Raw genomic sequence first — 14,961 nt, forward strand, 5'->3', positions numbered from 1 at the left:
GAGAAGAGCTGGGGGGGGGGAGAAGAGCTGGGGGGGGGAGAAGAGCTGGGGGGGGGAGAAGAGCTGGGGGGGGGGAGAAGAGCTGGGGGGGGGGAGAAGAGCTGGGGGGGGGGGAGAAGAGCTGGGGGGGGGGAGAAGAGCTGGGGGGGGGGGGAGAAGAGCTGGGGGGGGGGGAGAAGAGCTGGGGGGGGGGAGAAGAGCTGGGGGGGGGGAGAAGAGCTGGGGGGGGGGAGAAGAGCTGGGGGGGGGGAGAAGAGCTGGGGGGGGGAGAAGAGCTGGGGGGGGGGAGAAGAGCTGGGGGGGGGGAGAAGAGCTGGGGGGGGGGGAGAAGAGCTGGGGGGGGGGGAGAAGAGCTGGGGGGGGGGAGAAGAGCTGGGGGGGGGGGAGAAGAGCTGGGGGGGGGGAGAAGAGCTGGGGGGGGGGGGGAGAAGAGCTGGGGGGGGGGGAGAGAAGAGCTGGGGGGGGGGGAGAAGAGCTGGGGGGGGGAGAAGAGCTGGGGGGGGGGGAGAAGAGCTGGGGGGGGGGGGAGAAGAGCTGGGGGGGGGGGAGAAGAGCTGGGGGGGGGGGAGAAGAGCTGGGGGGGGGGGAGAAGAGCTGGGGGGGGGGGAGAAGAGCTGGGGGGGGGGGAGAAGAGCTGGGGGGGGGGGGGAGAAGAGCTGGGGGGGGGGAGAAGAGCTGGGGGGGGGGGAGAAGAGCTGGGGGGGTGGGAGAAGAGCTGGGGGGGGGGGAGAAGAGCTGGGGGGGGGGGAGAAGAGCTGGGGGGGGGGGAGAAGAGCTGGGGGGGGGGGAGAAGAGCTGGGGGGGGGGGAGAAGAGCTGGGGGGGGGGAGAAGAGCTGGGGGGGGGGGAGAAGAGCTGGGGGGGGGGGGAGAAGAGCTGGGGGGGGGGGAGAAGAGCTGGGGGGGGGGGAGAAGAGCTGGGGGGGGGGGAGAAGAGCTGGGGGGGGGGGAGAAGAGCTGGGGGGGGGGGAGAAGAGCTGGGGGGGGGGGAGAAGAGCTGGGGGGGGGGGGAGAAGAGCTGGGGGGGGGGGAGAAGAGCTGGGGGGGGGGGGAGAAGAGCTGGGGGGGGGGGGGAGAAGAGCTGGGGGGGGGGGGAGAAGAGCTGGGGGGGGGGAGGAGAAGAGCTGGGGGGGGGAGGAGAAGAGCTGGGGGGGGAGGAGAAGAGCTGGGGGGGGAGGAGAAGAGCTGGGGGGGGAGGAGAAGAGCTGGGGGGGGGGGGAGAAGAGCTGGGGGGGGGGGGAGAAGAGCTGGGGGGGGGGGGGGAGAAGAGCTGGGGGGGGGGGGGGAGAAGAGCTGGGGGGGGGGGGGAGAAGAGCTGGGGGGGGGGGAGAAGAGCTGGGGGGGGGGGAGAAGAGCTGGGGGGGGGGAGAAGAGCTGGGGGGGGGGGAGAAGAGCTGGGGGGGGGGAGAAGAGCTGGGGGGGGGGGGGAGAAGAGCTGGGGGGGGGGGGAGAAGAGCTGGGGGGGGGGGGGGAGAAGAGCTGGGGGGGGGGGGGAGAAGAGCTGGGGGGGGGGGGGGAGAAGAGCTGGGGGGGGGGGAGAAGAGCTGGGGGGGGGGGGGGAGAAGAGCTGGGGGGGGGGGGGAGAAGAGCTGGGGGGGGGGGGGGAGAAGAGCTGGGGGGGGGGGGGAGAAGAGCTGGGGGGGGGGGGGAGAAGAGCTGGGGGGGGGGGGGAGAAGAGCTGGGGGGGGGGGGGAGAAGAGCTGGGGGGGGGGGGGGAGAAGAGCTGGGGGGGGGGGGGGGAGAAGAGGAGGGAGCTTGTGCGGGCTCGCGTTGAAACAGAGCCGCATGCGCTAGTTCAGGCTTCAGGCCTGCGGCCTACTTGCAACCGCCGTGAAGGGGGGAATTCACAGGCCTGACTTTCTCACGACACCGCCCGGCCTCCAGCGCGGGCACGTCGGGTAGGTGCAGAGACGCGAGGAGGCCGCACTGAGTGAGCCCTGCCCTGTCCATTTCCTACCTCCTCCGCCGGTGCTGCTCTCTATTTTGAACCAATAAGTGAATTGAAACGCAGGTTGATTGTTCCAGAAGGCGCTGCTGCCCGCGCCGCCGCCGCTGTTGCCGTTGACAATCCTGACTCCTGATTGGTCAGTTCGAACCGGCGGCTGTGCGTGTGCGTGCTTATGTTGAGTGGTTGACGTCACCGTCTCTCCTCTTCTCTCCTCCCATCCCCCCCGGACTGGAACGTGTCACGTGACTCGCCCCTTCACCCAGGTCTATTCCTTTCCAAGCTTCCGGAAAACTTCAACTTGAACGAGCGCGGCCCGCTTTAAAACGGGGAAACTGCAAATCAAGAGAATTGTTGCAAAACAATACAAGTTATTATTTTTTTCGACACAAAAGGAAAGTGCTGCAAATTGAATGTGTTGTTTTTGCCTGTGGAGCAAGAATGTAACTTTGTCATGTTTTGCAACTCTGGAGAGCAGCACAGTTCAACTACATTGAACGCGTAAAATGTGTGGATATACAATATTAACATAAACGTTACAATATTGTGAACCTCTATGGTTTAGATTTTTTATAACAGAGAAAGTAATTTTCATAGTTTTAATAACAGTGCGGTAACAGAATCGTGTGTGCCTCACTATATTTGAGGAATATCAGTGCTGTTAAAGTAATTAAAACACAACACGTATACATAATGGATGATTGTTACCTTACCGGGTTGTTATCTGGTGCTTTCCGGATATTCGATACCATGAGTTACTGTGCATTTACTATCCATGCATATTATTCAAACTGTTCCTATTAATATTATTGACGCTATTCATAAATAGATATATACGTTTGCACTGTTGTTAACGTTTGATTTAGTCTACGTCTTTTTTTCTGTAATTCGTTTTCTTATTTTACATTGAAGAAACCTGTAGGGTCTTCTGTTATTTCTATTTGTAAAAATGCCTTTTTCTCCAAAATGTTCAAATGGATTAATGTTAGAGAAGATTTTGTAATTATTCTCAGTTCGAACTAATATTTTTCTTTCTCCAAAGCACCCGGACCATAATTTCAAAGCATGATTTGCAAACGTCACCTCTCCGGTTAGTGTCCGTTCTGTTTGAACATAATTGTTTAGATGCTAAAAAGTTAGATAAAGATGTCTTCATAAATTGTAAGAGCTCCAAACAAACCTGTTGGGCTTTAACCTGGCGTTGTAAAACTTCTTACTGTGCCCACCCCAGTCCAACGCTGGCATCTCCACTTCATAGATTGTGTTTAAGTAGAGTTTGATTCAAGTGGTATCTAGCAATTCGCATAAATGCAAGTAGAAAGTGCGCTATATTTGACGAATGTCATATAACGCAAAATGAAAATATAAAGTACCTTCTGTCGCGCATCGTAATTCAGTAGATGTTACTATCTTTAAACATAATTTATTTCATAAAAGTAATAGCTTTCATGTATTACGGCTTTTTTCTGACCGAGCTGGTGCATGCATTATTACCCAATATTTTGGAAGACCGTATGTAAAGTTCGCAAATACTCTCTAAATTTCGACCAAGAAGTTCAAATGTAAATCAAAGTTGTCCCGGACTGCATGGTTATGCAACATGTGGGAAGAAGGTCACACCGCCTACTTATAGCAGTAACATGAAAAGTCCATATGCACATTTCAAGTACAAGATCCATTTCTGTTGTTACTTTGGTTAATGTCCAATGGCGTAGAAATAGAACGTAGGATGGGAATAGAGGGATACGGGCCCAGGAAGTGTAGAAGATTTTAGTTTAGACGGGCAGCATCTGGTCGGCACGGGCTTGGAGGGCCGAAGAGCCTGTTCCTGTGCTGTACTTGTCTTTGTTCTTTGTAGATACGTTATTTCGTAATACAGGTAAGAATTTGGAAAGAAAATATGTTACTCTCCCCAAGTTTTGATAAAAGGTTATCGAGAAACAAGCGTTCATATCAAATTCCTGAGCTGAAGTTAGTTCTTCTGAACAGTTGGTTAAACTATGTTGCATTTCATTTCGTCAATAATTATTATCGTAGTCTGGTTTATGCTGATAGATAACACATATTTATATGTTCAACTGAAGGGCGTGCGGGAAATGTGGAGTTGCAGGCTGGACATAAGGGCTAAGATTAAAGAATCGTCAGTTAATTTCAACGGTAGTTGAAGGGATTGATCGTTTAGATAACGTAAAATGTCTGTGCTAACTCGGGAGAAATGACAATGTACGCTTTGTAAAGTGGTGCACGGCCAGAATAAAAACATACATAAACCATATCTATGCTGCTCTTCCAGCGTTTCCTATTCTTGGGTGTTTGTTTGCATGGAAATTTATTAATGTGCCTGAACTGTGATAACGTAAACCCTTGAAGTTTAGTTTTAAGAGACGTCCTCCTCTGTTTCGTCTCCTGCAAATGTAAATTTCGACCACTGGTTTCAGTCTACGCGGTTAGTTCAAAAATGCAGAATTTGCCCTTTTCTATTATTTGAGATCGTCATTCTGTTGCAGTGAATAATAACATACGTTTTAACATTTTTGCAACGGAGTTCAATAGCGCGAAAAGGTGCCTTTACAGATTATTTAAATTTAAAAATACCATCTCCCAAGCTTTTAAAAACTTTGAATTAATCTAATCTTTGCCCAAATACATTACCCTGAAAATGCCAACCTAAATGTGTTCCTCGTGTCAAAGGCACTAAATTTAAGAATAAGCAAAATATTTGAAGTATCCATTATTGTACCTTGTAATTGCATTATTACTTTTTCTGGTAAGGTTTGTGTATTAATTCTTTGTAACAACTTGGAAGATTCGGAAGTACTACTTGTGAGAATTGCACAGGAAATGTCAGGTTTAGCAAATGGCAACATATTCAACTTGCTTTGAAAGTACAACGTTCGGGCAACATTACACATAGCGTGCTAGTGATATTGTTTTTTCTGTTTCAGATTTTCTATTTGTCAATTTATCAAACGGACAAAAGTACCTAAATTATCTTTGACATATAATACACATCCGTCTGAATTTCCTGTTGTGAAATGCCATTATGTCAGTGTTGCTTTCGACGGCGTGAGTGAAGTACCTCTCAATGTAAAAAAAAGTATCATATGCACAGTGAGCATGTGTATTATTCCGTCGGCGTCATTGATGGCTATTCATTTCCCTCGTCAAAAAATTGCGTTTATGTCAAAAATGAATTCCTGTCACCAAAGTTCAGCAATATCCTTAGATCAGATAAACACCTTGTGGTTTCCTATTAGTCATTAAGACGTACTCTTAAAATTAGTGCAGTACTTAATGTCGTTCATGCGTGTTTTTCATATCCTGAAAAATCTATTTTGATGTGAGTATTTTCGTATAAGGCACCCATCTTCAATTGTAAGAATTAAGTAAGCATTTTTATCAAATAAGAAACTGCAAAATAATCCATATATACACTGTATATTTAATACAATTTATAGAGAAGCACGTTGTCTTTATAATTATGCAAGTAGCTGCATATAAGAAAGATATATTTTAAACAGATACGGATATTATATAAATATACAATTTAATTGTTAAACAATTATAAAGAGACGTGGAGCAGAAAATGTCAATATTCAATTTTGTTGTAGAGATTGTAGAAGGGGAGAGCTGTAAGGTTGTTGCCTGGGTAGTACAAAGGAGCTGGGAAAGCAATAGATCTGGGGACTGGAACCCTCAAAAGGGAATTGTCTCTGAAAACTAGAGGCATTCCTACTAGAGTCTGCGCTGATGCGTGGGCCATGTTGGCCGCCTCGAGTTCTGCTGACAGTTGCCGCTTCCACTTGTTCCTGCGGTTCTGGAACCAGGTTTTGACCTGGGTCTCTGTGAGCTGGAGGCTGGTGGCGAGGCAAGCTCTTTCCGAGCTGCTCAGGTAACGTTTCATGTCGAAGGTGGATTCTAGTTGGTAAACCTGGCTGCGAGAGAAAACCGTGCGAGTCTTCTTCTTGGTCGGATTCCCTTGTCTGTCTCCCTCCCTCTGTCTGTCTGTTGACGTCTGCATGCAGTTCTTTTCTTTCTCCTCCTTGTAAACCTGACCATCTTGCGACAGGTACTGCTGCTGCCTTCTCTCCGCACTTTCCTGACCAGCGGTGCCAACTCCTTTAGTATTACCTAAAAAAACAGAAAAATAAGATATTTTCTCAGTTGGAGTTTAGCTAATCTGTCATTCTGATCCTTTCACTATCCACCCCGCTTGATATATGAAAAAAACACGCTCTCTACGCAGCAAGAATAACGGACCGACATATATAATTCACATTTATTTTGATGTTTTTAATCCAATCTGGAATGCACAACAATGCATCATTGCATGGAAACATTAAATGAGAAACTGCCTTTAAATACAATTAAAACTATTATAAAAGGTGGCGGCGTGCGGAATGGAGATGTTTAAGGTTGGCTGACAAGGAAAGTATTTTCCACCTCTGGACCTATCTATACGTTGAATTTGGAAACAATCTCACCTGTACTTACTGTCCGAATTTTGCTAAATGCCGCTGCTTGCCTATATTGTTCAGGCTTTGTAGACAGCGTGTTAAAGATGGACAGGGAGCCCTTGCCTGATTTGTATCATAATTCGCGTTATTAAATTTGATTAAAATAAGGAGTCATGTAAATAGATTCGAATCCCAGAGCAATCTGATGGCAGAGACAGGGCGGCTGTCGCAGTCTCTACCTGGTGTTCCAGTAATAACGCAACTGTGCAACTTGATTCCTCGAATTCTAGTTACGGAATGGCTGTGTTATTTTCTGAAATGCCAAGTTGCTGGCCTCAAAGAAAAATCGTGCGAGTATCTTCTGCCCTGAGTCAAATGAAATGACGGCGAAATCCGTCCAACGTATAGAGCCCACACCGTGTTATCTGATCTGCCGAGAGTTTCCAGCAGTTTCGGTCTCTGGCAGAGCCATTGTTGACTTAAAATGGGTTTACAATGTTGATATTTGCTTGGGCGTTAGCGAAAATCGAGTGAGAGACATTAATAACCGATTGTACGGAACAATACATAAAGAGATGTCAGTAAAAACGGGTAATGTAATTGAACGTTACTAAGGACAAGCGCATTGCTTTCTCAAATAAAATTATTGCTCCAAACTGTACACTGAAAGGAGTTGAGGATAATGGTGCTCGATAAATAGAAAATATTTCGCTTTACTTACTCACACAAGTGTAGCTGATAGCCTGGTGTCTGCGGCAGGGCTCTGTGGGGCCCGAGTCAGAACAGAAGCAGGCGAGGTCTTTGTACCCTTCCTCGGTTAACTCTTCGTCCGAGGAGTCGGATAAGCAGCGTTTCCTGACATTTACTTTTGCGCCGTCTTTACAACCTGCGCGTTCTTCCTCCGAGGAGGTCCCAAGTATGGACTGTATCGTGAAGCTGGAGATCGGAGCTGGAGAAAACTTTGTGATGTCCTCTTTGTTACTCATTCTGTGCTCATAAGAAAAGAAAAAAAACTTACTTACAATCGTTTGCAGAAGTGACAGGCGGCGTATATTGTTGTGGCTTTGTTCTGCAGTCGTTTTCCCTGAGCATGCACGGGCTGAATGCATTCTCTGCGCCCCGTAAACCTGTATTGATCTGCTGGCGTTGGCTGATTTGCATGTAGGTTTGAGTTGCTGCAGCCAATCAAAAACAGCAGTCAGTCCCGGAAATTTTGAACTTTACACAAGCTGAGGGACGATTAGGTTAACCCAAGAATTTGATTGATTGTTGATGTTTTGTGATGTTAAAACATATTCTCGCTTTTGGAGGAAGATGATGCAATGCTGTGTGACAATAGACGCGGCCCCCAGTGCGCGCACGTGGTGACTCGGATTTGTTTGGTGCTTTTAAGTTTTAATGAACGATTCGCTGAGGCACAGGTCACTTGACAGTGTGCCCGCCTGACTCGACACTGGGCTCAGAGGAGGCTGGTTATTGCTCTTCGAAAATCAGGAATAGGGCAGCACCCAGTTACTATGCTGATAAAAATAGATTAAATTGGTGATATTGCTTTTTATTGACAGAGTATGGACATTTGGAGGGTGGGGGGTGGGTGCGGGGGTGGGTGGGGGGGGGGGGGGTGAGGGGGTGGGGGCTTGTGGGGGGCGTGGGGGGGGGGCGGATGGGGGGGGCGTCGGGGTGGCGGGGAGGTGTAGCCATGAAGCTGAATGTTCATCACTTCAAAAATGTTACGGGAGAATTTGAAAATGAAGAACACTAATGGAAATGAAATGGCAACATTCATTTTGTTTGCCTTATTGGGGAATAATTCTTCACTCCATTATGACTAATTTGACCCGATTTGGTGCAGGCTTCTCTCTATCTTTCTATAACGTAGTTTTGAAGATTGGTGGCGTGAACAGATACTAGGGTGTGACTGGAGCAGTTAGCCATACAATGATACCAGCAAAATGTTGGGTTCTGTTTCAGTAGTGGAATTGATTCATGAAGCATTTGTTTTGTTACAAAATGCAAATACGACTGCTGCTGAGTTTTATTGTTGTGTTTAGTTTGGAGGGAGGGGAGGGGGGGGGGGCAATCATGATCTCACCCGGAGTCTTGTAACCCTGTCAGAAGCTGGTAAGGGAAAGGTATAAGGTAAAGTTGTCATAGTCGCAGATGACCATAGGCTGAGGGGAGAGCTGACTGGTGGTGGTTTTACCTGAGGGCCACCATACCTCAGGCGAGGGGCAAGGTTGAGAAGGCTTCATGGTTAACCACAGCCGGAATTGAACCTGCATCACAAGCCAGCTGTCTAGCCCACTGAGCTAAACCACTGAAAACTGGTAACCGATTTAGCGGATAACAAAAGGCATTCAAAATTTGGACTGAGTTTGGTTTGCTGTCTGAGCTTCCTAATGTAGTGACTGCATATCGAGATCGTCACTGATTGGCATTTTGGATCAAGTCTGGTTACTCGTCTGTGGATGATTAAACAGTTATGTTTGGGCTGCGAACAGGCTTAACCTAGCAACAAACCTTGATATGAATTTGGATAATGATGGTTTATGATTGCTGAAGGATCAGTTGGCGGCTAACGGCACCTACAAACACTAACAACTAGCGTTGGTTTTCTTAACCGATGGCTGAATACGTTTGGTTACTTAACTATGATCAGATTCAGTATATCAGTTTTAAAAAAGTTGGAGGGGATATTGATTGGAAACTGATCACGGTGGGTGAGTCTGGTTTCGGTTGGGTTATTTAAGTTTCACCGTTTCACCAAAATGTGACTGTTCGCCAATCTGTACCATGATTGGAGCTGGTCACAAGCCACAATTGACATTGGAGGCTGAGATTTGAGCAACTGAACGGTTGCTTCTTCCTTTTATGGTGGGTTTGGCACAACACTTCTGTTAGGCACACGACTGAATTTATGAGCAGTCGATTTTGTAGTTAACTAAAAACGAAGGTTAAGTGCGGTTAGAGGGCCACGTACCAGGTACAGCAATTACATTGGGTGCACATTTCTTGGCGTCAGGCATCATGGCGACGCCGGAGAAGATGCAATATGAGATCGCAGCAGACATTCTACAAATTATTGATATGACAGAAGGAAAATAAGATAAACAACTTAGAAATCGGAATTGATGTCAGTATTTTAAAACTCGTTATTAGTATTCAATTGGACTGTGATTACCAATAGCCAGATACAGTTACTTGGCTTTCCTATTGGAATGGACTATATTGAATAATTGATGCTAAATGAACCCTCTTCTATGCTTGGATCGATCATTAATTCGCCACGGACTTTGTAGTGTTTTGACCACTCCATTGTTCTATTCTTGAGATCAGGGAAAGAAACAAACTAATTGGAATTAAGTTTCCGCTGCTTGGGTTCTCCAAGATATGTCCAGCTGAACAAATAACATTCTGGACGTGGAACCAAATGACTGCTCTATATTTCTGTCGGTACATCCAATGTGTGTATATTTAACAGTTTACCAAGGGATACGGAATAGAACCAAGTCTTCAAACCAAAATGTCTCGAACATAGAAAATGCAATGTTGCTAATTATCCACAGACAATAACAATTTGAAACACAATTTATGTTCATTCTTGCCGCGCTCGAAATGTTACTGATACAATTGTAATAGATCTGATAGAACAGACAAGTGGCGCAGCATGGGCAGTTGTCAGGACATTGAAAGGCTCTACAATGTATTTAATAGCAGCAACAGATATGCAAGTGTGAGGAACACACGGTGTACTCGGTGCTCATTGGACAGTTGGTTGATTAGTGAATAAATTAATCAGTTCCTTGATCGATGATAAAATTTCCAACACCGCAGCTAGATTAGTTGAGGGAGATGTACCATTAAGAAATGGATGAATTTATGACTGTCTAATTGAATCCTAGGTTTAATTAAGGAACTAGATGGTTAGCCGGTTCATCGAATAAGATGCGCCATCCGATAATCTGAGTTTTTCCTGATGCACAGATATGTGAACCATTAAAATAACGCATTAGCCGTGTTGACCAGGCAGAGTTTGTAGGATGACATGATTTTGATAAATGGTGGTGATGGGCGGTTAATAAACACAAAGCTAGAAATTTGCTGATTAGATTTAAATCGCTTTCTAGGTACATTAACTCCTCAAAGTATCGCATTACTGATTTGACTGACAGTTCTACCTTTCCCATAAAGTTGGTAGATTGTCGAAAGATTAACATGATCTCTTCTATTGATTATCTCATTATATAGTGGAGCCTTGTAAGCATAAGATTAATTGCAGCTAACTTTTGAGAGGGTAGTAATGATCAAATACTTAAAATTTCACTGATTTAATTTCATGATGAGCAGAATTTTGCCACTAATGCTTTCTACCCTATTTACATTCACTCGCCTCGTAAATTACTGACCTCTATGAATCTCTTAGTTGACAGTCCTGTGTCTTAACAGTTGCCAAAAAAGCATATCGATTAATAAATACAGTTCGATTGACATTTTATGCATATAGAGAGAGAAAGAGGGAACCTTGGTCCAAAAGCGAATGTTTTTTTTACATTATATTAATTCTAGTGCATTCACATTTGGAGGCCATCTCTAATAAAGTCGCTTCTTCGTATCCCGCGTGTTAGCCAATTAAACATCGACACTGCTAATACTTTGTTTCTGAAATTGAAGCTCTCTGTAGCAAACCCGAATCGATCTTATTGGAGTTCGACTTTGTTTACTTGACTATTGTGCTGGCTGCTGCAAGCTGACTGCGGAAAGGGATTGGTTAATTGATTGATTGACAGGGGGTACGCTCTTGTCCTGCTCTGGCGGCAGGTGTGAGGGCCCTGCACCGTTCTACCACATTAACCTTTTCATGCTTTCACGGGGTCGCGACACATTACAAATGGTCAGCTTTAATCATTGTGTCAGCTCGTTAGCGTGGCGCGCCCTTGCAAACGGCGCTGGATGATCAGTCTTCATTCCGCTCTCAGTCAGGCTCTGGGGCTGCAGCCAGTATTTAAACAACAAACAGAAATTGGAGTAGCTTCAGAAAGTTACAAACCGAGCGTACTTATCCACCGGGTGCTTAATGTAGACTCTAAACACGGATGTCATGCAACTCGTTGAGATATCACACACGCTGCTGCAATTGATCTGAATCCATTTGGAATTTTCCAACAATGTGATTTGGAATACAAAACACACTTCGCCAAAAAAAAAATATGTTTCCATATTTTCCAACGGCTTCATTTGCTGCAAATGTTATATTGGAAGCGAAGTTCCCATTACTCATACTTGAGTTGCCATAGTATTGTTTGAAATTATATTTTTAAAATGCGCTGACACCGTGTATAACTCCTAATAATTAAGTTTCTCTTTAAGTTACTCAGCTAAAAGCCAAATTCGGTAGCCATATGTGCACACGGGCAAACATTTTAGCATTTGATGTATTGCCTACAGCGAAGCAGGGAGACGTGTTTGAACGGAGTTTGGAGGTAATAAAGATAAGGCGTGAAATCTGCATTGACATATTAAATGGGCACATTTTGAGAACCCTTTACTATTTAAAAGCCTGTTAAACGTGGACATCTGCTTAAAGAGAGCAGCTAAAATCACGAAAAAAAGGGTTCATCCTAAAACGCCTCTGCCGTCCTTCGCCATGTAGATTGTGTCTGTAGCTTTGTGAGGTGCCCCCCGCCCGGGATTTTCTTTTGTATGCGGGTGAGAGGAGACCTACCTAGAATAAATCTGCCCTGTAATCACTGCTACTGTATCATGCCTGTTAAGCTTTAAGCACAGATTGCAAGAGCACAGAAAATGAAATCCTCCCTCCTCCCTCCTTAAAAAAGTATAGAGGATGTCAGGCGCGCTAAAAAAGTATAGAGGATGTCAGGCGCGCATTGTCACTAATGAAAATTGATCTTTAGTAGGTTTATGCTGCTAGAAATAGCCTCCTGACCGCCTATAATATTGCAAAGGTTCCACCTGCCGTGACAGATGAAGTCATAAACAAGTTTGATCTGCGAATCAAGCTTCGATAAATATTAAACACAGTCCTTTACACGTGTGTATTATGATGTATGGCGCGTCGAACTTTAAAATAAGGAAATTACCGAAGAAAATGATATCAATAAATTTTCTAAGTATAAACGTTGATTATGTTTCGATTTTCATTCAAAAAGCTTGGTGTTGCTGGTACAAATGACATCTCTCAACGGGCTGCAAAAAGGCTCCCTATTCCACGGGAGCCTGGAGGTGTACAATTTATGTAATCGGGGCTGGAAAATGAATTGTGTAATTTATTGGAAAACAGAAGTCATCGAGATTAGATCAGCATAGCCTATCAAAGGACTACAATCCATCAAGTTCCAATTAACAACCTAAGACGCGTAAACCATAGAGCGTTAATGGGTTTCCAATCTACTGGACTGATAGACTCATCAATTCCTCGGGGATGAATTAAGAAAATCGACCGCCCCGTAGCGTGTAGTGTCATTCTTTTCAGCAACTATATGTCAAATTAAAAACACAATTAAAATTTAAACTGTTTCAATCAGAGGTGCCCTGCAACCTATGTTTCACTTAATAGAACTTTGATGAAAATCTGATGGTTACACTCCATCACTGAGGCGAATGGGACTCAGAGGTGCAAAGGATTCTTTAAACTGCGGATCTAAAAAATAATAATAGACCCGGTGATGCTCAGTCGGGCTCACGCTCAACACCGGGGAGAGCCAGGTACTACTTCCCAACTGGTCAGCACATACTTCAAACCTGCTGTTTATTTTGTACATCTGATTATATAATCTGCAGAATAATACGTTGGGCACGGTTAATTACTAAGTAAATCTATTTGAGAGATGCCTTTACAAGAGACAAGGGTTCGAAATGCACACCGCGAATGGAGACATTTCAGCAGCAGGAGCAGTTTACCTGCATTTTTTTTCCAAACCACATATGACGAATATCACAATATATTTGGAGTTTGGAGATGACGTTTGAAGGCATCCTCGGTACCGAGTGCTCGTTGGACTCTCCTTTTCCCCTCTGTGCCAACAAACCAAGGTCACAACATTCCGAGAGCGTATGTGAACAATGCAGCTCATTGAAACAATATTTTACAGACATTTTGCGATCAATACCAGCTAAAGCATAACGCTATGCCAATCTATTAATGCTCTTTAATGGCCCCTCGCAGAGTTTGCATCTCCCAGGTCGATACAGGAACGTGATTATCTCGACGGTGCTTTGTATCTCGTCCCTCTTAACAACATAAATACATTTTATGCACAAATAAAGTTCGTAAACAAACATACTGACCTATCAAATGCCACCGTTTCCCCGGAAAGTGGTTAAATGTTTCTGAGAGATAGGCACAGATTAATGCCGGAGTTGAACAGATATTTTGGAGAGTTCGACCAAATTAGTGCAGTTGTTAAACTGCAAAATACCCCTAGGCCGTCGAAGCTGAACTAAGCTCACTACAAATGATCTGCATGGTGGTTCTGAAGACTGTTCCGGAGTGATGGAAAGGTTATATCTGTTTGGAATGATTGGAGTGTTTGCTATACAAAATGTCCCTGTGTTTTGCACCAAATAAAAGAAATACATATCTGTGTAAAGTGCAAACACGACGGGGGGGGGGGGGGGGGGGGTATGTGCAGCCATATTTACAGAAATGACGATGTATCAAACAAAAGCAGAGATTTGGAAACCGGAACGTTTAAGTGCTGAGCAGAAGCTGATCACATTTATGATGAGCCTTTGTACATTTAGTGCCTCTTATTTCTAAGACACCACTTTGCAATCCTTTTCGAGACGCAGGCCAATGCTTCACAAGTCGGGCCTTCACATGTAAATGATATTAGTCTTTAAAAAGAACTGTATATGATTTGTGTACACTTTACCACTCTAATGTCGATCATGTGAATACAGATAAACATAGGAACAGGAGGAGGCCATTCAGTCCGTCGAGCCTGCTCCGTCTTTCAATTAGATCATGGCTGATAAAGGAAATATTCACATGTTTAATGGAATTGAAACAAGTCAACGTGCATCCTTAAGTTTTATATTTCAAAACAAGTTTTGCCGAAAGACGGATAAACTGCGCATATGAAAGGGCTTTCTGGCCCGGGTATAGTGGTAAAGATGTAAAGACTGCTTTGCTGCATGTCCTGAGCAGGGATCATTTAATTTATACAGCTTTGTGTAGGTGACTTTCATAGTCATTTTCCAATGAAATTTCCCTCAACAGTTCTTGTCTGACCATTAATTCAGGTATCGAGCGGGAAAATTATTTCTGTGGGGGAAATGGGTGGCAAACACAATTGGTAGCGAAGATGTTGAGGAGGAAAAATAACATGAACTCCAAAGGATGGATGATATAGAAAGTCGAAAGCAAGAAATTAGCCTCCATTTCTCGCAAATATTTTAATTGGGCCAATAACCATTCTAATACAATTGGCATAAAGGCATGGGGGTGGAATCACGTTGTTTTTACCTAAAGTGCGTAGAAAGTTTGAAGGAACATACGTGTTGTCGTGAATGAAACCTCGAAAGAACTCATTAACATTGAA

At 45.0% G+C, this 14,961-nt stretch overlaps 2 protein-coding genes across 3 annotated transcripts in view; both read right to left on the reverse strand.

Annotated features, from left to right (window-relative positions):
• The window catches only part of bub3 (BUB3 mitotic checkpoint protein), a 41,352-nt gene extending 39,242 nt beyond the window's left edge, over positions 1–2,110 (reverse strand). Inside the window, exon 1 of the mRNA XM_072479273.1 lies at positions 1,956–2,110. The gene's annotated coding sequence lies outside the window, so the exon portion shown is untranslated. The remainder of the gene's footprint in view (positions 1–1,955) is intronic.
• A 3,300-nt stretch (positions 2,111–5,410) lies between these two features.
• Positions 5,411–13,871, reverse strand: LOC140393159 (homeobox protein HMX2-like). Of its 2 annotated transcripts, XM_072479275.1 has the most exons (3): positions 13,706–13,871; positions 7,122–7,387; positions 5,411–6,074 (listed from the first exon to the last, which is right to left on the reverse strand). In XM_072479275.1, exons 2-3 carry the CDS (start codon positions 7,384–7,386, stop codon positions 5,533–5,535), a joined length of 807 nt encoding a protein of 268 aa, XP_072335376.1. In that variant the 5' UTR covers position 7,387; positions 13,706–13,871; the 3' UTR covers positions 5,411–5,532. The 2 variants fall into 2 exon arrangements, with proteins under 2 accessions (XP_072335376.1, XP_072335375.1); XM_072479274.1 differs by lacking the exon at positions 13,706–13,871 and having other exon boundaries at positions 7,122–7,747.
• Between the last annotated feature and the right edge of the window lie 1,090 nt (positions 13,872–14,961).

Source organism: Scyliorhinus torazame, chromosome 16, assembly GCF_047496885.1.
Source record: "Scyliorhinus torazame isolate Kashiwa2021f chromosome 16, sScyTor2.1, whole genome shotgun sequence".
Classification (NCBI taxonomy): domain Eukaryota; kingdom Metazoa; phylum Chordata; class Chondrichthyes; order Carcharhiniformes; family Scyliorhinidae; genus Scyliorhinus; species Scyliorhinus torazame.

Bases quoted from the DNA above. Each gene is read 5' to 3' on its own strand.
- LOC140393159 (XM_072479274.1), bottom strand. From the start codon at position 7,509: ATGCATTCAGCCCGTGCATGCTCAGGGAAAACGACTGCAGAACAAAGC. The intron at 6,075-7,121 runs GTAAGTAAAGCG...CTGTTTTTTTAG, and splicing joins TATCAGCTACACTTGTGTGA to GTAATACTAAAGGAGTTGGC.